The sequence below is a fragment of the Daktulosphaira vitifoliae genome, unplaced genomic scaffold (genome assembly GCF_025091365.1).
Source record: "Daktulosphaira vitifoliae isolate Bord-2020 unplaced genomic scaffold, ASM2509136v1 Scaffold_2, whole genome shotgun sequence".
In the NCBI taxonomy this organism is placed as follows: domain Eukaryota; kingdom Metazoa; phylum Arthropoda; class Insecta; order Hemiptera; family Phylloxeridae; genus Daktulosphaira; species Daktulosphaira vitifoliae.
In genome coordinates, this window is record NW_026099573.1 from 14,275,775 (window position 1) to 14,298,565 (window position 22,791).

The 22,791-nt window shown below is 25.1% G+C and overlaps 3 protein-coding genes and 1 long non-coding RNA gene across 9 annotated transcripts in view; 2 read left to right on the forward strand and 2 right to left on the reverse strand.

The window, feature by feature from the left end:
- Positions 1-12,824, forward strand: part of LOC126899021 (rho GTPase-activating protein 190) — a gene marked incomplete at its 5' end in the record, with an annotated part of 18,331 nt that extends 5,507 nt beyond the window's left edge. The window contains 23 exon segments of one of the 6 annotated variants that reach the window (XM_050673501.1): positions 981-1,167; positions 1,241-1,356; positions 1,465-1,617; positions 1,688-1,796; positions 1,857-1,980; positions 2,054-2,252; positions 2,338-2,505; positions 2,571-2,822; positions 2,906-3,099; positions 4,470-4,605; positions 4,672-4,847; positions 5,680-5,805; positions 6,609-6,653; positions 6,785-6,924; positions 7,599-7,775; positions 7,834-7,957; positions 8,017-8,280; positions 8,341-8,538; positions 8,606-8,691; positions 8,755-9,109; positions 11,039-11,170; positions 11,248-11,353; positions 11,893-12,824. In XM_050673501.1, the coding sequence (XP_050529458.1) occupies positions 981-1,167; positions 1,241-1,356; positions 1,465-1,617; positions 1,688-1,796; positions 1,857-1,980; positions 2,054-2,252; positions 2,338-2,505; positions 2,571-2,822; positions 2,906-3,099; positions 4,470-4,605; positions 4,672-4,847; positions 5,680-5,805; positions 6,609-6,653; positions 6,785-6,924; positions 7,599-7,775; positions 7,834-7,957; positions 8,017-8,280; positions 8,341-8,538; positions 8,606-8,691; positions 8,755-9,109; positions 11,039-11,170; positions 11,248-11,353; positions 11,893-12,091 (3,766 nt within the window). 6 annotated transcript variants of the gene reach the window in all.
- A 4,905-nt stretch (positions 12,825-17,729) lies between these two features.
- LOC126897854 (uncharacterized) lies at positions 17,730-18,293 on the reverse strand. Its single transcript, XR_007702214.1, has 2 exons — positions 18,188-18,293; positions 17,730-18,011 (listed from the first exon to the last, which is right to left on the reverse strand). It is a non-coding gene; the product is annotated as an uncharacterized LOC126897854 (long non-coding RNA).
- Positions 18,294-20,133: 1,840 nt separating this feature from the next.
- On the forward strand, positions 20,134-21,009 carry LOC126897850 (ATP-dependent DNA helicase PIF1-like). The gene has a single exon (XM_050671775.1). The coding sequence runs from the start codon at positions 20,141-20,143 to the stop codon at positions 20,663-20,665; it is 525 nt and encodes a 174-aa protein (XP_050527732.1). The 5' UTR covers positions 20,134-20,140; the 3' UTR covers positions 20,666-21,009.
- Positions 21,010-21,239: 230 nt separating this feature from the next.
- On the reverse strand, positions 21,240-21,716 carry LOC126897991 (uncharacterized). Its single transcript, XM_050671941.1, has one exon. The coding sequence runs from the start codon at positions 21,714-21,716 to the stop codon at positions 21,240-21,242; it is 477 nt and encodes a 158-aa protein (XP_050527898.1).
- Positions 21,717-22,791: the final 1,075 nt, after the last annotated feature.

Consider the following 22,791-nt stretch of genomic DNA (forward strand, 5'->3'; position numbering starts at 1 on the left):
AAAATATTGCAATTATTTTTATTAAGTTCTTTAATGACGTAAAATTATTTTTGTTTAATATAAAAACATTACATTTTATACACAAAACAAGTGTTTTTTTATAATAAATAAATATAGAATTCAATTTTTTACAGTTAAGTTTTTATTTGAAAAAGGGTTTAATTATTTACTATAATCAAACAGATAGAAGTCTTTTAACAAAAATAGAATAAATTTAAACTAATTATTTAGTTAAGTAATAAACATATTTATGACAGAATATCAAATCACAATTTACAATGTTGAAAGTAATATATAAACATTAAATTTAAACACATTTCTTAACACAATTCATGTTAATTTTTGGTAAAATTAAGATCCATGGAAAATAAAATACAGAACTATAATTTGTAGTGCAAAAATAACATGAAATAATTTTAGCCCTCTTGTATTCAATAGCCTAGTATAAAATCTAACCATTGAAAGTAACTTCGGGCTATTTTCTTAACCATTAAGTAAATCATATGAAAATAGCATATCACTTAATTTTAGTATTATAATTGTATTTTTTATTCAAATATATTAGTAATATAATACAATTTTGTGACGATGATTAAGTTTCAAGAAATTGAAGGGTTTGCTGAAAAAGAAGGTAGGACTTTATCTTCAAATTTGAAGGGAATTGTTGAATAGTTTTATACTTCCATTTAATACAATGGTCTTTGTTATTTTATGTATTAAATAACTTGATCATATATGAATCATGTAGATAATTTTTTCTGTTATTAAACTTAAGAATTTTTTTTGACTAAGGATATGTCTCAATAAGACAAACTCCAAATACCCTAAAAATTAAGCTACCTTTTGCAATATACTTTTCAATTATAGATGTATTAAATAGATCAGTTAAAAAATTTAAATATTAAATAAAATACCTGGATTCTGTTTATTATTTATTTGAGTAAAATTGATTAGTAAGAAATAATTTAATATATATCTAGATGGAAGAAACAATTTAAACAATTATTACAAGATGCTGGATATGTGACACCAGGCAAGCCAATGTCTGAAGTTAGAGTACTGTTTATGGGGCGTGAGTGTTTTGAAGAGTTGTCACATGATGATTGCCAATATATTTATGATAAACATCAAAAAAGTATTATTGAAAAAGCAAAGCACAACTTTCAAGTATGTTTGTGTGTTGATGTATAAACTATTCTTAAATCAATATTTAATTATTGTTTTTTAATTTTTCAATTAGGAATTATTGTTGGAACATGCTAATCTATTTTATCATTTCAAAAGCATAGCACCCACAGGAACAATTACACAAGATGATATTAAGGAAATAACTGATGCTTTGAAAGAAGATTCTAGGTAATTACTAGAATTTATTTTTAGTGTTATATATATTTTAAGTTAATATATAGTATAATTAACTTGATATATTTGAAAAAATATTACTATTAAAAAATTAATTTGTAGGTATAAAGCTTTAGATAGACTTGATCAAGATAGAAAGCTAATGCTTTTCCAACATTTGGGTTTTGTTCATTGTCCTATACGGGAACATTGTCCTGCTTTTCCTAATTGTATGGACACATTAATTGAAAAACTACTGAGTGATAGAGTTCAAAGGTTTATAATATAATTATACAATTTTCATGTATTATATACAGTAAAACTAATTTTTATAATATATTTTTAGACCTACATCTGGAAAGAATAATCAATGGACAATAAAATCTGACAATAACTTAAATTTAGTAATATTAGGATCTAATGGATTAGCAGAAGAATTTTCAATCAAATTAAAAGTTAGCAATTTAAAATTTGTAATGTACAATTAGTTTTACTAATAATATTAATAATTTTAGGCACAATGTGATGATGATGAATATGAACTAGATAGTCAAGTATATAGACTTAAGTATCGAGTAATTAACGGTGATGTTAACTTATCACATAATTCATTTCAAACATCTGATTTTAAACCTAATGGTCGGTATACTAGAATTGTATTGTACTTTATTTTTATTTAAGTTATTTAATTATATTGTTGTACTATTTTTAGGTTGTGTTTGTGTATACTCTAATTCTAAATCTTTTGAGTATATTAGAGATAGTCTTGAAAAAACTTTACTTTCTAATTTAAAACAAGATGATAAATTGCCATTTCAAGGTCTACCAATTGTGCTGTTACATATTAGTGAATTTGGTAGTGGTCAGAAAGAGCTAACTCTTCAAGCAGAGGGTCAAAGTTTAGCTGATAGGTGAATATATATATATATTTTTTTTATTATATGACAAATTTGTTTTCATAAATATCAAATTAACATTTAATTTTTATTTATAAAGTTTACAATGTTCATTCATTAACATCTCTATGGAAGATGGGGATACTTCAATGTTTAATGTAGACTTAATTTCTAATGCAATGAAATTACTTATACAATGTATTACTCACAGAGATGGCTTCATAAATGAAAATCAATTAATTATGGATCCATCAGATCCTGATATACGGTATTATAAGAATTTTTATTTTATAATTTGGAATTAATTAAAAAATAAATGATATATTAATGCAGGATTATAATGTGTATGTTTTGTGGAGATTCATATTCTATAGACAGTATACTAGCACCTTTATTAAATCACCAATGTTGCTATTTAAGTGGAGATCGAAGCATTATTTTAGAAACTTTCCTTGGTACAACTAAACGTAAAATTGAAGTTATTATATCATCTTATCATGGTGCAAATGCATTTCGAGAAGATCTAGTACATGGATTTATTCTTACTTATTATGCTAAACGAAAGGCATCATTGTCAACCTTAAAGTAAGATTTTTTTAAACCTATTTGAAAAAATTTAATATTATAATTTATTTTAAAACTTATAATAATAAATAATTTTATTTTAGTGGATTTTCATGTAGTTCATTTTCTAATAATACTCCAAATTTACCTATTCAAATAATGGCCATTACAGAACCAGTAGGAACTAATTCATTCCATAAAAATGATCCAAGTCTGCAGTTATTAAATGATGGTAGTTCTATTGCTGATCAACTAAAGGCACAATTTATTACTATTATAAATTTTTCATCACAGAAAAGTAAGTACCTGACTAACTATGTTTAATTATAAATATTTATGTTAAAATATAATAATGAGTATATTTAAAAAAAATATTATTTAATACAACTTTATTATAAAAATAGAAGAAAATAATAGTTCTATACTTATGTGTGGTAGTTATTGTAGCCAAGAGATTGGGGTCAATCATTACTATTGTGTGGTTATTGGTAAAAATTGATATAATAATAGTACTGAAGGGTGGGAGATCTCAATTGAATGTTTAGTGCCTGTTCCCACAACTGATATTCTCAGGGAGTAGATCTTGGGAGAAGGTCACTAGTGAAATTTTGTAAGAACTTAGTGTGCATTGTCCATAAGGATAACTCTCTAAGCAATTCTTGTCTGTCCAACTTATTTGATAGTGGTTCTTGTAGTGATAGGTTTGTTTTTCTAGTGATAATGATGTAGTCTTAGTAGGTAAGTACACTTCAGAGTCCAAGTGGATAGTCAGTCAATAGTACGGTTGGAAGTGATCCTACATATTTTGCACAGTTACAGTCATTATTTCATATTCAGAGGTCTAATATTAAAGAAATATATCAGTTAAAATTGATATGATGTTTATCAACTGGTGTAATAACTAAACGTATTTTCTTAAGTATAACTTAGTTATAAAATAGTTTTAATTTTAATTTACACTAAAATATTATTTAGGCTAATCAAAGCAACTGTTGGCTAGATACAAAGATATTAATCTTGCTTAATTATTTACTTTTACTACTCAGCCCTGACTGAACCAATATTATTTTACTAATTTTCAAAACATCTCAATTTACATTCATTTGAAGTATTATTCATAAAACTTGGTTTTTATTAACTTTTGTTTACCCTTTTTTTTTTTTGTGAACTTTCATACTTTAAATTAAATTTCGACATTTTTTCAATTTTTTTTACTTAAAAGTGTCATATCTTTTTTAAAAATGTGTGGATCAATATAATTTTTTTTTATAGATACACAACATAATTGTGATCTTTTACTTGCCTACAGGGGAGATTTAAAGTGACAACTTTTTCAACTCAACTTTCTAAAGTGTTAAGGAAATATTGACACTTTTATATATATTTTATATTAAAGCTTATGTAATATACTTAATTAATGAAAAAAAAAATTTCGAACTTTATTTTGTCTTCATAATGAAAATGGCTACCACCATATGCTACTTTTTGTTCAAATTCTCGATTTTATATTTTTAACTCTTTAGGCCCTTTAGTTAAATGTATGTTAAATCAATTTACCTCTGTTTAAAATTCAGAAGAATTATAACATAAATAACAATTTGTATGTTTAGAGATGTTAGATCTTAGGTTTCTCAAAAAATATTTTTATTTATAAATTATCAATTTTAGGCTCTTTTTATGCTCCATTCTTTAAAGATGTTTGGGATAAAAAGTCAGAGATAGAACAAGCCTTCCATATGGAAGAACCCACTGTTTATAAACAATTCAACTCTTCTTTGAAAATGAATATATCTTCACATGAAGGGTGAGTGTTAAATAAGAAAATACATTTTTTATACTAATATCTAAAAACATAATTTCATACTTTTAGAAGCAGTAATAATTTATATGCAAGATTACCATCTCGGATGACTCAAGATGATGAAAGTTATTCGTTAATTCATTCAAATGAAAACTTAATGAGTCCAAGTGATGATAGTGATACATTTTCACCAATGGATAATATGCTTCTTAATCCTAGTAGTAATAATTTGGATAAACAAAAAGGTTAAGGGACTCTTATGTTTAACAATAAATTAACAACTATCAAGGTTAAAAACAATTAACATTACAATATTAATTTCATAAAATAATAACTTATGAGTAAAAATAAATAAATAACTATTGAAGATAATGAAATAGAGACATAATGTGTGGTTAAGTGGATCATTCAGTTATAGTCTTAGCGCTGGGGTTTAGCTGCTTCATTTGCTGTTGCACTTTAATAGTGACACTTACCTTCTCTCTTAATTACTCCCTCAATTATAATTAAGTTGTATTAGGTTGACAGTCGATTAAAAATCCTGTCAAATAATAAGGTAGAATTTTTATCTCTAAATTTGTTAGGATAGAAGTTAAGGAGATAAGGAGTAGAATAATTTGCCTAAAACAAGTATTCTTAAGAAATAATGGTTTACTTTCAACATTTTTTTTTCAATTTAACAATAATATTATACTTAATAAGATATTAAAATTTTAAAATAAGAATACAATATTCATTGATTTTCATTCTTTAACAAATCTTATAATTTTTACAAAAATTCTTTTATAGAAACTAATGTTATCTAAACTATTTTTATTATAGTAACTGAATTAATCTATTTTTCCCAAATGAAGTTAGGTAATTGTCTTATTAACGTTTATATAATATCATTTTTATTATAAATTTTTACTCTTCAAAATATTTACAGTATTTTAATCTTATTGAAGTTTTCTACTTGTTTGTAAATATTATCATGTACATTAATACTACTTCACATAAATACTATACCACATTTAAAAATTACAAAGCAATGTAATGACTAGTGTGTAAATTTACACATATATGATGGTCTTACAGGCTTTCAGGTGTTTCCTCAACCTACAACCCCACCTGAACCAGCTCCACCTGATCATGCTGGACCTCTTGGTATCAACAACAATTCACAGATGATTGCTTCCAACTCCAGTCTTGATGAAATAACATGTAACATAAAAAAAATTACTGTGCATTGATATTTCATGAATTTCTGAAAGTATTTTCCTTGCACCAATATAAATCATTATTCATAAATAGTTAATAAATCACATAATTTAATTTATTTTCATGTTCAGTTATAGCATGTTAAGTATTTAGTCTAGTACCTCATTTAAGTTTTCCTTTTTTTATTCTGGTTCAACCTTTAAAAAAAAATATGCATGGTGTTAATCACTTTTGTGTAAAAACTATTTCAACAATTTTTAGTAAAATATTTGTCTTTATTGGTATATATATATTTTTTAAATAAAGACAGCTTTTAAAGTCAATTTTTTTATGGAAGAGTGAAACTTTAGACAATCAATACTTTTTTTAATTAAGCAATATAAAACTATTTATAACAACTAATGAGAATGTAAAGATGATAATTATTTATTTGTTATAAAATAGTTAACTTAAAGAGATACTTATAGATAATAAATATTTTGAAAAAAAATATAAAATATGTCATATAATTTGTAATTTTAATATTAAAAACAGCTTTTCAAGTAATGTTTAGTCAAAAAAAAAAGATAATAAGTATTTATAATAAATAGACTATAAATTCTTTGATATTAATTTAAAATTTATTATTTTCATCACAACTTTTTATCATCATATTTTTTGTTATATAATATAATAACTGCATATAATTGCATGTATTTTTTTTTAAAGTTTACATGTTTAAGATATTTTAGTTTATTTTGTAAATTGTAAATTTTTTTACTATTCTAATCTTCATTTTTTAATAAATAATAATTTTTTTAATGCAGCCGATATTAGTGGATCAAGGGAGTCATTAGCAACACATGACTCAGGTAGTTTTTTGATAAAGTTTTAATCCAATGTGTTGTATTAGTCATAATATATTTTATGTATACCTAATTATAATGTAAATAACGTAATTTGGAATTATATATTATAATAATAGCTAAACATTATTTTTCAGGATGGGTAGATGATTCTGTATTCATGCAGCATAGTCAAAATGAAAATCCTTGGATGAACAGTTATTCCAAACATGCCTTTACAACAGGAAGACATCATATATCCAAGTCTCGTTATAAAAATAGTAATCATACAATGAAGGTAAACAAAAAAATGATTGAGTATAAAAATTGGATAAGTCTGAAAAGTGCTTTTATAAGATAATTATAATAATCTTTATTTTTATTTGTTGTTAATGTTTTATTTGTAAATAATGAAATTTCTCATAAAGGTCTATTTTATAATGAGAAAAATAAACTTCAAAATGTCTTTATTAATTTTTTCTTTCTAATTATCACTGCTGATTGTTAAAATTAATTTAAAGTTCATTTTATTGTTTTAAATGTTTTTTTAATTATATTTTGTTGCTATTGATGTCTCTGTATTTGAAAATTCTTAGAACTCTTAAAGTAATATGTTTTTAAAAAAATTAGAATGTTGTATCGCTGGAAGTTAAAGTCTACTCCACTGAAGATCAAATGAATGTATTAATGCAATAAGGTGGACGTTTCAAATTTTTGTTAAAAACATGTTTTAATAAAGGCTTTACTTGTTTTTTAAATATAGTTACTTTTTTAGATAAGGACAAGCAATTTGTATTTGAAATATTACTATTCTAAACTTAGAATTAAATTAGATTTTGTTTTGAATTTAGTTTTGTAAGATAGATATGACATGTTATTGCACTAATATACCTTCATTAGTTTTTACTATTTCATATTAACAAAATTTATTCAACAGAAATAATAACATCTAAATGGTTTTAATTCCTTTAGCAACCAGGTAAATTGAATATGAATGATTACACACTTGTCACAGATGCTATTTCTAGAATGAATCTAATAGGTGGAAAAGATCATTATAGTCGACCTTACAATAGTAGTGGTTCATCTTATAGTTATGCTCCATTAGCTACACCTGAAAATGTAGATTTAGGTTCTGAATATGCTCAGGTTAGAAGAATTTAAATTAATTTATGTATAAATGTTTTTATATTTATATTATTATTAGGTTAAAGATATAGTACCTGGTCATTATCCATTTGATGGAGATTATTCTTATTCTCTTGTTCAAGATAGTTTATCAAGCTCTAGTAAACATAAAATAAGGCTTCATAGAGAAAAAGGAAGACCCAGTAAATAAAAATAGTAATATTTTTAATAACAGGTTTTTTTAATTTGATACTCTGTCTAGACTATTCAGATTCTGATAGTGATTGGAGTTCAATGGAAAGACGAGCAGAACCATTATTTAATTCTTCTAATGAAACTTTTTCAAAATTAAAATCTCGCAAAACTGTCACTCAAAAACGACCTAAGAAAAAAAGAATTGCTATTCCTGTTGCAACACCTAAGGTTCCTTCATTTAACCCACCATCAAATGGATCCACTATAGGTTTTAGTTCTCTGTCTTCTCAACATGGCACATTTTACTCTGAAGAAAATTGCGAGATTAAATGTAATTTATACATTTTTTTATACAACTGACTTTTATTGTTGTTTATTTTGTTTTTAACAGCTAATAATAATGTTTCATCGCCTCATTTGTTAGTGGCAAATTCTGATTCATCTAGTGATAATTCTGATGAGAAACCTACTGTTTGGGCACATCCTTCTGCTAGACATCTTGATAAAAGATCTTTACGGTATAAAACAAAACAAATGTGCGCTCCTATTCCACCAGTAATATCTCCCGGTGCTATAATTAATACAATGTGTAAGACATAAATATAAATAAATGTTTAGTTTTTATTTTATTTTAATACTGTCTATTTTATTGTCAGCCTCACATATTCAAGAAATTAATTATAATTATGATGAGGAATCGAGTTTAGATATTTCTTCTCCAAGATGCCTAAATTCTCCATCTGTAAGTAGCAAATAATTACAAATATGAATAAATTTATTAATTAAAACTTTACTATTACTTTAGGTAATAGGAAGTTTAAAAGGAAAAGATGATGACAAATCATTCAGAAGAAAAGAAAAACAGAGAGTTAAGGAAGAAGTTAAAATGGAAAAAAGACGTTTAAAAGAAGAAAAATTGAGAAAAGTAGCTGAAGACAGAGAGAAAAAAAAGAAAAATAAGACAAAAGTAGTTGGAGGCTCACCTATGGCACATCAACCTAATTTGGAAAATTTTATTCAATCAGAAAATAATGCTATACCATTGTTGCTGGAAAAATGCGTTAAATTTATTGAAGCTGAAGGTTTGGAATCTGAAGGATTATATAGAGTTCCGGGCAATAGATCTCATGTTGAACTTCTCTTTCAGAAATTTGATGAAGGTAAACAATTTTTATTTTTAATAAAAAAAATTTCTTTACCAAATTACTCAATTATATAATAAGATAATTTTAATACATCTATTTAAAAAGTTTATTCAAATAAATTTTTAAATTAAATTATAGTTTATAGAAATTTATTTTTTTTCATTATTATCATTATTATACTGTTAAATTTATTGCGTACAATTTAATTTTAGAGAAACAAAACTTATTTCTTTAAAAATTGTTCAATATAGTCAGGAAACGTAAAAAAGGGTGATTTTTTTATCATAACCCACTCAATTACTTACAGAATAAATATATTTAACACATTATATTACAATATAACTAGAGGTCGATTTTGATTTACTAGTTTTAGAGCAACCATAATGAACTGTTTTAGCTACATAAAAAATAAAGAGGTGTTTAAACCATAAGTGTAAAAAAAAAAATAAAGTACAGGAGAAATCCAGCAAAATAGAACTGAGATATTTTTTATATTATTATGGATTTATATTTAAAAATGATTAAAATCACTGTCATAAAACAATTTGATACATATTCAAAATGATTTTTAGTCAATAAAATGTTATAATGATAAAATGATCACTCTGTATATACAGGATGATTTTTTTTATCATAAACCACTCGTTTACTCTCAAAATAAATAAAATATTGGAAAAAACATGTTATTTCTTTTAGTTACATATATTTTTTGATTTATCAGCTAACAATTGCTTTTTTGAACTAGATCTCTTATAACTTAGAGGGGTATCAATTTTATTTTTCAAATAGCAACACATGTATTAAATTAGCTTAATTAGATAATTTTAATTATCTAATTTAAAAAATGGCTGGTAGATAAAAATTTTTTGGATATATACTTTGAAAGTTGTTAGCATTTTAAAACATTTTATTGACTGATGATGAAACGCAAATGCTGATATTTTTAACATTAGTCTTTTTCGGCCGCATTCCTCCTACCATCTATGTACAGAAATTTTAATATCTATTGAAGCACTAGTCTAGAAGTTGTTATTGACCAGTAATTTTTTTAATTAGATTATTTTCTATTTTATAAGTTAGTTTAATACATAAGTTGCCATTTAAAAAAATAAAGTTGATACTCTTATAAGAGATAAGGGGTGGACCAAAAATTGTTTTATTTGGAGGCTTAGATGGTTATGAGGAGAGAGAAATTGGAAGCTGTAAGAACAGTTATGAAAATGAATGTTGAACAATGAAGAGGTAGAAGAAGACCAAAAAAGAAATGGAGGGATGTTATTAAATGCGATATGAGGACAACTGATGTGGGAGATTGTGTTAAGTGGAAGTTTATGATAGGGTGGCTAACCCCAAGTAGTTTGGATTAAAGCATATACATATATAAGTTATATGTATATATAATATAACTAACAAGATATAAAAAAAAAATTTTGAATAACTTATTATTAGAGTAGATAGCATTAAAAGAACACCTTGTGTAAATATGTTCTGGTGACTTGTTCTCAATGAGTAATTGATCTTTTAAAACATGATTTTTGATAAATAAGATAATTAAAAAAAAATCATTTTGAATATGTATCAAATTGTTTTATGACAGTGATTTTAATCAATATATAATTAAAGTAATCTAAATCAAAATCGACCTTTAGTTATATTCCAGTTATTGATTCTGTTGTGCAAGACTGTGTAAGTTTTCCATCCCTTCACACAAGCCTAGATTTTCAAAGAGGACGTTAAAGATAAATTAATAATAGTTATTCACTTATTATAAAATAAAATATTAAATTAAGAAGAAGAAATTATCTATTTTCTTCACTTTTATTATAATTGTTATTTTTTTATATGTATTTATTTATTATTATTTTATTTACACAAATTGTTTAATTAACTTCCTTTTAAATTGTAGACAACAATATAAATATTGCTGAACTTGATATACNGTAGACAACAATATAAATATTGCTGAACTTGATATACCAGTTAATGCAGTTGCTACAGCATTAAAAGATTTCTTTTCTAAAAAATTGCCTCCTCTATTTACTGATGATTTAATGGATGAATTAGAAGATTTATCTGGTAATTTTTTATACATATTTTGCTAGATTATTTCAGAGAATGGCACTTAAAATGTTTTTTAGACTTTTTTGTTTCAGTTAAAGCAGATAGAAATTGTCGGTTAATGGCATTGAGAAACTTATTGAAAAAATTACCTCATGTCAACTTTGAAGTGCTAAAATTTATATTTCGTCATTTTGTTAGGCAAGTAATAAATATTTTGTTTCAGATAAATTATTATGATCAGGGTTATAATATGCACTATAAAATTGTATTATATTATTAATACTTTTAAAAAAAATTAAAAAATATATATTATCTTTTACTTCATAAAATTTTTTATAATTTTAGTTTAATACTTAAAAAAAATATACATTTGTATCATTAAAATTTAATATATGATTTTTAAAAAGACAAAAGACATTTTGTCTTTGATATCCAGTAATTTTTTCCTTCATCTATTCGCATATTTATAACATTTTTACCAAAGCTATTCAAATATATACTGGAGAATATTTATTTAGTGACCTTAAATATATATATTTTATGTGTAACATAGTCAAATCACTGTAAAAATCCACAATAATTTATAATGAACTATAAATAATTTCTTTGAGTTGTCTATTGTTTTCATCTTTTTCAACTACTAATCAAGGTTTTTCAATATAAATGTTAAAAATTATGCTAATATTTATTTAATATTGTTTAGTAGTATATTAATAAAATTATCACTATTTATTTAGGGTGGCCGAAAATTGTAAAGCAAATAGTATGGATTCTAAAAATATTGCAATATGTTGGTGGCCTACATTGTTACCAATTGAATTTAATGATATGGGACGATTTGAACAACTACGGCCCCATTTAGAAGACACTGTACAGACCATGATTGATCAATATCCATTTTTGTTTTGTGGAAAAGATGCATTTGTAATGGTATAAAAACTATTACATACTGACGATAAGGATGGACAAAAAAAAAAATTTAAGAGTTAATAAGTTATTTATTACTATTATATAATAATTAATAAATTGACATTTTCATAGACATTTTTGTATCCATGGTTTAAAATTAATTAACTCTAGCCAAAGATAAAATATTTGTGTTGTTTTATGTATTATTTTTTTTAATAAAATTTGATATATAGAATAATAATAATATTAATTAATATATAAATTTACTTAAGTATAAAATTTTAAAATAATTTTTTAAACTATTTTACAAATAGCCGGAGATGGTTTTTATTTTATAAAATGCTTCTAGAGTAATTTGCTAAAAATTGAGATAATTTACAAATGTATTAAAAAATTTTAATAAAATGTTAAAGAAAGTTTTATATTAACAAATTATGTTGGTGTATAATTTAAATCTTTTATTTGATCAACTCTTCTTTGTGGTGCTTTCATATTATTCTATTTTTAAGTTGCCTGACTTTTAAAATGTTTTATTTGAAGTTACTGTATTATAGTTTTCTCAAATAATTGATTCATATAAGTAATTTATACTAATTAGTTGACTTGTGTAATTTTTGGGTAGGCAATATTAATTCAGTAATATTTGTTCTATATTACACTTAATTTATTTTAATTGATGCTTACCAAGAGTTACCTCTAGTCACTATAATCTTATTAATCTATTCATTAGAAAAATTCCCCATTATTTCAATTTAGTGTGTTTATTTTAAAAAAACATGATTGATAATAGAGTATTTCTTTTAAAATGAATTATAAAGTAATACCTGTTTATTTGAAACTTAAAAATTAAAAGGTAAATCCTTTCTATAAAATAAAAGTCTTATGATACATGATTAAATTGTCTAATATTGTATCCTTAGTTAATGTATTATGTTATGCAATTTTAGTTATCATTTACAATTTAAAATTTAAGTCATTCCAATATTATAATTTTGTATTAAATGTAAATCTTTAGAAATATTTTACAGTTTTTTATTATTTTTTTTAATTGTTTTTAAGTAACTATTTTAAAATGNCAGTTTTTTATTATTTTTTTTAATTGTTTTTAAGTAACTATTTTAAAATGGACTTCAATTTTGTAACAAATTTAATTATTTCTAAAATTTATTTAAATAACTTATTATTATTTTCATTCACTAATTATGTTAAGCACACTGTTTTTTAATATTTCCTTTAAACAATGAATTATTATTGTTTATGCTAATACTACAAAGGTTAGTTTGTCCCCTTAAAACTATTAATTGGAAGAACAGTGTTTGCATTTTCCAAAAAAAGTTTCTTCTGCAATTTTATGAATATATTTTTGTTTATTGTTTATACTTATTGTATATAAAATTATAAATATTATTAATAGTAACAATATTTTATTATTTCTATGAAATTGTATATTGATGTGTTTTAAGAATACTATTCTTATGTGACCAAACTTGCATCAACTCAATTTAATTTTTTGGAATTGATTTTATGTTTCAAGTAAATACTAAAAAAATGATGTAAATTTCTGTTTTTGAAACTTAGCAAGTTACACAAGTCTTTTTTTTTTCTGTTAATTTTTGATATTTTTTTTAATAGTATTATTCTTAGTTTAGTCATTATTACATTGAAACAAATTATTTAATTTTAACACCATACATTTTTTTAATATCTTTTTTGTGGATCAAATAATACAATAATTTTATAAATAACATAGCTTAAATTATTTTTTTTTGTTTTTCTTTTTATCTCTCATAAAATTTCTTGTGTAAAATGTGATGTTTCTTAAGTCATTCTTGTTGAAATTAAATAATAAGATTTATTATTGTCCAAGAAACTATTCAAAATGTTATTAATATTAAGTAATGTAATCTATTGTCGTGAATATTTTGGTATAATTTTTACCTAAAAAATGATTTGTATTGTGAATGATTGTTTGTGTTTATGATAAAATACTGACATGGTGCAAGTTTTTTAACCTATGATTTATAGAACATGGACTATGTTTCTAGTCATAAAAATTATATGTCGTTAAATTTAATATAGGTATCTCAATTCATAATTTGTTTCTTTTTCTTAATTCCTAAAAGTATGAGATTATAGTTCTCCAACATATTTCTTAAACTATGCATGTATTATGTGTTCCAAGTCTACTTTCAATATGCCATTGATAAATTATTGGAAATGGTTCTTCTATAAGTTTATTACTTCAGTAATATAAAGTTAAACATAAATTTATGAAAAATAATCAATTGTAGGATACTTGATATAGANGCTTAAATTATTTTTTTTTTGTTTTTCTTTTTATCTCTCATAAAATTTCTTGTGTAAAATGTGATGTTTCTTAAGTCATTCTTGTTGAAATTAAATAATAAGATTTATTATTGTCCAAGAAACTATTCAAAATGTTATTAATATTAAGTAATGTAATCTATTGTCGTGAATATTTTGGTATAATTTTTACCTAAAAAATGATTTGTATTGTGAATGATTGTTTGTGTTTATGATAAAATACTGACATGGTGCAAGTTTTTTAACCTATGATTTATAGAACATGGACTATGTTTCTAGTCATAAAAATTATATGTCGTTAAATTTAATATAGGTATCTCAATTCATAATTTGTTTCTTTTTCTTAATTCCTAAAAGTATGAGATTATAGTTCTCCAACAAATTTCTTAAACTATGCATGTATTATGTGTTCCAAGTCTACTTTCAATATGCCATTGATAAATTATTGGAAATGGTTCTTCTATAAGTTTATTACTTCAGTAATATAAAGTTAAACATAAATTTATGAAAAATAATCAATTGTAGGATACTTGATATAGAAAACATCAGGCAGAGATAAAATTGTTACCTTGAATGGGTAGCTGTAGAAATAAAAAATGGTAAAACTATAAGTGATATTCCTCAATTAAAAATTATCTCTCCATTGACGAAAAGTTAATTTTTTTCTCTACTTCTAAAAAATAAAAATAAAAAATCCTTTATACAAGTGATTCTTTTAACCATAGCCACTCAATTTCTCTTAAAATAATTATTTCTTTGTGAAATTTTTTTCGGTTTTTAGTTAGTAACTTATTTATCTCTGTTATAAAATATATTTTATGTTCATCTCTTATGTATTATTCAACTTTATTTTAGCTTCTGTTGTATTTAAATATGGAACACTCTTTTTGTTCTGACTTATAGTTATAATAGTTCAATAATAACGCAAAATGTAGTTAATAAAGATATAATCAATCAAAGTAAAATTATATAAAATATCGATACACTTAAAACCGGATAAATAAATAATACACAAAATGAAAACTTAATGTCACAAACGTATCACGCGGAAAGAGATTACCTTCGGTACTCCCGAGGTCTTCTCTTTCTCCCTCTTCAATTCATTCCATTTCATCTTATATACNTTTCCCTCTTCAATTCATTCCATTTCGTCTTATATACTAACATATTTTATTTTTCTTTTTATAAAATTCATATAGTAATCATTTTCATAAATATTTACTTACTGATCTAGTAACAATAATTCGGGGATTTACAATTAATCTAAACATTATAAAAGTGTTCTACTTCTAGTTTTACAAATAATAGGCTATATTATATTTTTGTAATAATAGATCAAGAAATTCATAGTTAAACCAAACATTACAAAAATGCTTTGTTTTCAGTTTTACAAAATAATGGCCTATATTACACTTCGATGCAAAGCTAAAAGGTAGTCTTTTTACTATGATGTGTTTATTTACTTTTTTTGTATCTTTCACTACTTTTTCTCAGTTCTCGCTGAACCGATTTTCAACCATACATTAAAATATCACAAATCGTATCTAATTGAAGATATTACCCTCAAAAATTGAAAAAAATTCCCTCGTTCACCGTAAATGGGGGAAATCTCCAAAAAAATTACAAATTTAAAAATCGCTAATTTTTTCAATTTTTTTTTACTTAAAACTGCCTTAACTTTTTCAAAAATGAACAAATCAATATGATTTTTTTTTATAGATGCATAATGTCTTTAACTACCATTTGATGTATTTTTTTTATAAATTTGACCCTTTACCTGCCCACAGGGAGGGATTCAAAATGATAACTTTTTCACAAAAAATTATCTTTTGAAAGTGTTCCGGAAATACTGACACTTTTATATATATCTTAAATTAAAGCTTATGTAATATACATTAATATTAAAAAAAAATTTCGGACTTAAATAGAAGCGGATGATTCATTTCACATTATGTGTGAATGTGATACCCAGGACACATTAAGATCTAAACATTTGGGAAAATATTTTCCCAAAAAAGAAGATATCAAAAACCTAAAACCAAAAGACACTTAATTTTGATTAAGTGATAGGATTCTTTGAATATACAGAGTGGCCCACCACTCACTGACAACTTAAATAACTTTTGATCCAGTTAATATTTTTAGTTGATTTTTTTTTTAAATAATAGTTATACGTTAGGTCTATAGCTATATCTCAATAATTAATTTTTTTACATTTTATTAAAAATATTAATTATTTTTAAATTTTAAATAAAATGTAAAAAAAAAATCTAAGATAGCTATTTTGTAGAGTAGAATTTAAGAAAAATTTTAGTAAAAAAATATCTTATTAATATTCAGTAGTAAATATTCTGTAGCGTTTTGAAGTTTGTGAAAATTTGAATTTTCATGTACTATTTTACGGTATTAAACATTGAAATACGTATTGAGAAAAGGACAGAAGAAAACGCTATCTTTTCAATATACTTTTGAATGAGAGTGATAAGTAATAATTGCCTTATCTAATTTCTTATCATGGTATTTATGCCAAGTTTGTAATGTATACACACTATCATCATATGTATACACAGTAATCATGAAAAGATAGCGTTTTCTTCTGTCCTTTTCTCAATACGTATTTCAATGTTTAATACCGTAAAATAGTACATGAAAATTCAAATTTTCACAAACTTCAAAACGCTACAGAATATTTACTACTGAATATTAATAAGATATTTTTTTACTAAAATTTTTCTTAAATTCTACTCTACAAAATAGCTATCTTAGATTTTTTTTTTACATTTTATTTAAAATTTAAAAATAATTAATATTTTTAATAAAATGTAAAAAAATTAATTATTGAGATATAGCTATAGACCTAACGTATAACTATTATTTAAAAAAAAAATCAACTAAAATTATTAACTGGATCTAAAGTAATTTAAGTTGTCAGTGAGTGGTGGGCCACTCTGTATATGAGTGGTGCGGCCTAGTAGGACGTCATACATATAGTCTTAAGTATTCAACAATAGCAACAACACTTTGGTGGAAACACTTATTTGAGGAAACCGAATTAATATAATTAAGGAGGTGAGCACAATGGACCCATAGGTGTGATTGCATGGGAAGCTTTTGCCCACCTCTATAACAACTAAAACTAACACTAAAAATGATTTTATTATTTGAATATATGCAAAAATTGTAATCAAATATATAAATTGTAAATATACTAATTCGAAAAAAAATTGAATTAGCATTTACATGATTATAATAATAATAATAATTAAAGTATAATTTTAAAATTTTGTTTCATTATGATAGTCATATTTTGTTTTGGACTTGAAAGAAAAATATCATAAAATATGTTACACGATACGTATGAATATATTTTGAATTATAGTTTATTATCATTGTTGTGATTATTGTCATGTGTTGAATTAAAAAAAATTAATCTTTCCTTCTACGCTTTTCTCGATCGGTTTGAGGTTGAGCTCGTTTAGATGCATGCTTAGCTTGTGTTAAGAACTGATCCAAACCAAATGGATCTTCTTCTTGTTGTTGTTTTTCAAATTGTACAGGACCAGATCGTCCACTTGTTTTAAAATCACGATCAGTTCCACTGAACTCCTTATTTGGAACAAATCTAAAACAAAAATATTTATTTTTATAACTATTCGAGGCGTAGTAGGGCCAAATGAACCAAGTACCAAAAACAATATTTATCAGATAAAAATTTTAAGATTATAAAAAAATTTTCACACCAATACTGTGAAAATAATTCAATTTCAATAACTATTTATCAAAATTAAAAACGAGTACCCAAAGATAGAGTTACCAAAGACTTCTTATGGGAAAATGGAATGGTTTTTATTAATTTCCCAGACAAAATCTTTTTGGCACTTTGATCACTTGGCCCTGCCACGCTTCATTTNATTAATTTCCCAAACAAAATCTTTTTGGCACTTAGATCACTTGGCCATAGGCATTAAATATTGAGTTTTATTTTGATAAATTACAGGTAAGTCATTAAAACAACTAGTGGTTTTTGCAATTTCTACTTCTACCGGTCTACATTTAATTAAGTAAACTATTTCTCCTACTTTAAGAGCTTGATAACATGGAGAATTTTTCATAGTATAACTAAATTTTGGTAAATCATATGAAGCTACAGATAATTTTTGTAAAAGTAATAGTCTTTCTAAATTGCATTGTTTCATAACTAAGTCTGTATACATAGCGTTTATGGAAGTACATATGATATGTTCTATATAAACTATTTTTGTGTTGAGATAAGCTAATAAATCTACATTGTAATGTAAAATTGATTTTGTTTTGAAAAATTGCATGTAGGGAGTATCTGTAAGAATTACTAATCTAGGATGTGGTGTTGTTATGACTTCTATAGTGCCAAGCATAGGCTAAACCTGTTTTTTGTAAAGCAAAAGCATATTTATCATTTTGTACAATGTAGGTGTATATTTCTTCTGATTGATTATTCTTTTTTGAAATTACTAATGTTGCTGGTCCTTCATAGATAGTATCAAATTCATTAAAATAACAATTTTCATAATTTTATGGGGTAAAATGATCCCATTGAATATCACCTAACAATGCGTCTATTCCATGAAAATTGAATAATTTTAATCTAGTGCCGGATGGTGTTTTAAAATCAGCAACTGCTATCCCGTCACTTAGACGTACTTTATATTTTGCTTGTACAACAATATTATGCCATGTATTCTTTTCATTTGAAAAGGTTTGACCGTCACAGTTTCCACCTGCACTTATTGATCCTGCTATTGTAGCTGAGAAATATTTTGTTTGATTTATTTTTAAATTATTTATCACTACATTATTATTGATCTGAAAAGATAATCTTTGATGTATGTCTTCGCATGCAATTGGTGATAAATCTATTATATCTGAATAAAATCCTGAGCTTACCATTTGAGCATCAGATAATAAGCTACATTTTGTTGTTATGTAATCTGCTAAAATATAGCATGCTTTAAACTGTATTACATGAGTTTCTTTGCGTTGTAATAATTTTATCATTGGAATTTTGGTAATATTTGAAGGTGTTGGAGCTTGACAATCACCTACTGATAGTGTACTGAATGAAGTTATATTTTTGGGACCATCACAAGCATAAGCAATGAATGCATTAGAGTATTGTAGAAGAAAACGAAAGAGTATTATAATAATTATTGGTATGTNATAAAACAAAAGAGTATTATAATAATTATTGGTATGTTTCCTGAAGATTTATATAGATTCATTTTTAGCGATGATGTTTAAATAAAGGTTAGTAAATGTAATTTAAAAAAATTATTTGTATTTTACCTTATTCAATGATCTTTGGGTGAGGATTCTATTTGTGTTTGACTGCTTTCTTATCTAACGTAATATGGTTTCATTCGCCTAATATGAATAACATCCTCTATTAGTTTTTTATTTAATTCTATTTCTACTATATAATTAATATCATTTAATTTAGATATAACTCTAAAAGGTCCTCGATATTTAGAAGCAAGTTTGGGTGATTTATCAGTTTCATGAAATGGAAATTTGATTAAAACCATTTGGTTTGGTTTAATAAAGAAGTTATATTTTGCTTTACTTTTACGTGTATAAAAATTTAAAGGGCTTCATACAATAATTTTCAATAAAAACTGTTTGTTACTATAAAAAAATGCATTGGACTACAAGGAACTTTCATCAGAAGCAAAAATATACTTTTCTAAATCAATTTTTCGCGTTNTACCGGGTGATATGGTATCGTTTAAGTCGATCGATAGTGTTGTTGATGAAGACGAAGCTGTACAATACCCAACAGAATTTTTAAACTCTCTGGATATACCAGGAATGCCACCACACAATCTACAGTTAAAAATTGGATCACCGATTATTTTATTACGTAATTTGAATCCACCCAGACTATGCAATGGTACACGTTTGGTCATCAAAAAAATTACCGGAAATATTATTGAAGCAACCATTTTAACAGGAAGATTTAAAGGGGAAATTGTTCTATTGCCACGTATCCCAATGATTCCGTCAGATACCACATTACCATTCAAAAGGCTTCAATTTCCTGTTCGATTAGCATACGCAATAACCATTAACAAGTCTCAAGGCCAGACAATGTCCGTTTGCGGTTTAGATTTAGAAAATCCATGCTTCTCCCACGGTCAACTTTATGTTGCATGTTCACGGGTTGGTAAACCGTCAAATTTGTTTATATTAACTAAAAACAAATTAACTAAAAATATTGTACACCAAATAGTACTCAATTAAATATTATTATCTATATAACTGTTTGGAAAAAAAAAACAACCTTTAATACTAATTCATTTTTTAAAAATGTTCGAGTTTCAGTTAAATAAACAATAATATCAACAAACATTTTTTTGGTCGTTCATCATTGAAAAATTGTGTTCAATGATTATCTCCGATAACTCAGATTCAAAAATTTTATAAGTATTTGCATGGTTATGCTACATATTTGAAAATAATATATTAATATAATATTATATAATAATATATTATATTAATCAAGCCACACCCAAACGTGGCCGGGTCAGCTATTTATGTATAAAACAATTTAAACGGCAAAACAACGTTTGCCGGGACAGCTAGTTTTCTATATTATCTGGTTTGTGTTGTTCTTGTATCTAGTTCACTGTGTTTATAGAGACATCAATTACTCGGTCGGCCATTTATGCAAGTTCGTCGACAGTTGCTGATTTTGGAGCTACTGCTAGTACTATTTGGGCTTGTTTAGGTAAGCGTTGTAACCACATTTGTTTTATTAACCCTTAAGCAGGCGCGTACCTATTTTTAACGTTCATAATCACGTGGAGGTCTTTATCTATGTACACCTTTTATGCAATATAACACATCCGTTTTTATTTATGTGGGGGTATGCTAGACCCCCACACGACTGTTTAAGGGTTAAGTGAGAAGGACAATTTTGTCCGGCTAATGATTTGATTTTTGACAACATCAATGAAGGTTTTTCGTCGCCTAATGAAATTCCGGAAATTAATTCGCGAAATTTTTCTTCATCAGTTCTACCATATGTGTTAATGAGCCTATCTTTTAAATTTTGATAACAGTTTTCGGTATTGTCTAAGTCTAAAATGTCACTTACTTTTCCTATTATGTCTTCATCTAGCATGGCCAAGATATTGTCAAATTTTATTTGAGACTTACTTATGTGTGATAGTCTAAATTGAGCTTCGGCTCTTTTGAACCATGCAGCTAGGTCACATTTCCAATATGGTGGCAGCTTTACGCCAACTATATTGATATTATCTGCTGTTTCTGTTGTTGTTTTGTCTGCCATTTTTCCTTTGTCGAGGTCACCAATTTTTAGTGCTTCACTTATTGATTTAAAATAAATAAAAACACTAATTTATATAACAAAAACCCCATCACAGGGGGGTTGCGGCACAGTGGTGAAGTGGCATAGTTGGATCAAGTATAATGATATCTGAGAGTGATTAAAATCACTATCAAAATAAAACGCTTCGATGAAAATCTTTAGATAGTGTTTAATTTTAAAAAATTGGTGTATTATTCTAAAAGCTACATGATCTACTAATTCCTTATTAATATCCTGATTTAGATAAAGTATGTCGAATGAAAGAGGGATTATTAAAAAATATTATTTCTCATAAAAAAATTGTGTTGATCCATACACTTTTCAATAATAAGTTATATCTTCTTCTTCTTCTTCAACAGCTCAACGGTCCATTAAGGACCTGCGCTGCCACTATTAAGTCCAGTCCAACGTTGCATGCTCATTTATCAGTCTCATATCCTTTTCTACGGAGTCTTTCCATCGTGTTCTTGGTCTTCCAAGTGGATGCTTCTTATTTATTTTTTCTATCAGAACATTTTTTAATACATCTCCATTAATTGATAATAAGTTATATATATTCAATAATAATAAGTTATAGCATTATAAAGTTAAATATTATATAAATAATAAAATCGAGAATTTTCACAGGAAAATAGCATTCGGTAGCCATTTTCGCCGTTAAGTGCAGGTTAAGTGTCAGATTTACAAAAAAAATATACCAAATGATAAGTAAAGACATCAACCATCTATATAAAAAAAAATTATTTTACAAAAATCGTAATTTTTTATTAACTTTGATGTCAACTTTCACCACGAAGACAAGTCCAGAGGTCAAATTTTTTTTTTTCAAATTAAAGTATATTACATAAGCTTCAATTTAAGATATATATAAAAGTGTCAGACCTTCCGGAACACTTTCAAAAGTTAAGTTGAAAAAGTTCTACTTTCTATATGCATTATATTTTATATTTAAAGTCCCCCCTATATAGGGAAATAGTCTGATTTAAAAAACAAGTATATCCAATGAAAGATGTATATAAATACTACTTCTCATGAA

What these genes read in the sequence shown, in the direction of transcription:
- LOC126897991 (XM_050671941.1), bottom strand. Translation starts at nt 21,716, where the DNA reads ATGGCAGACAAAACAACAACAGAAACAGCAGATAATATCAATATAGTT.
- LOC126897850 (XM_050671775.1), top strand. Translation starts at nt 20,141, where the DNA reads ATGGTATCGTTTAAGTCGATCGATAGTGTTGTTGATGAAGACGAAGCT.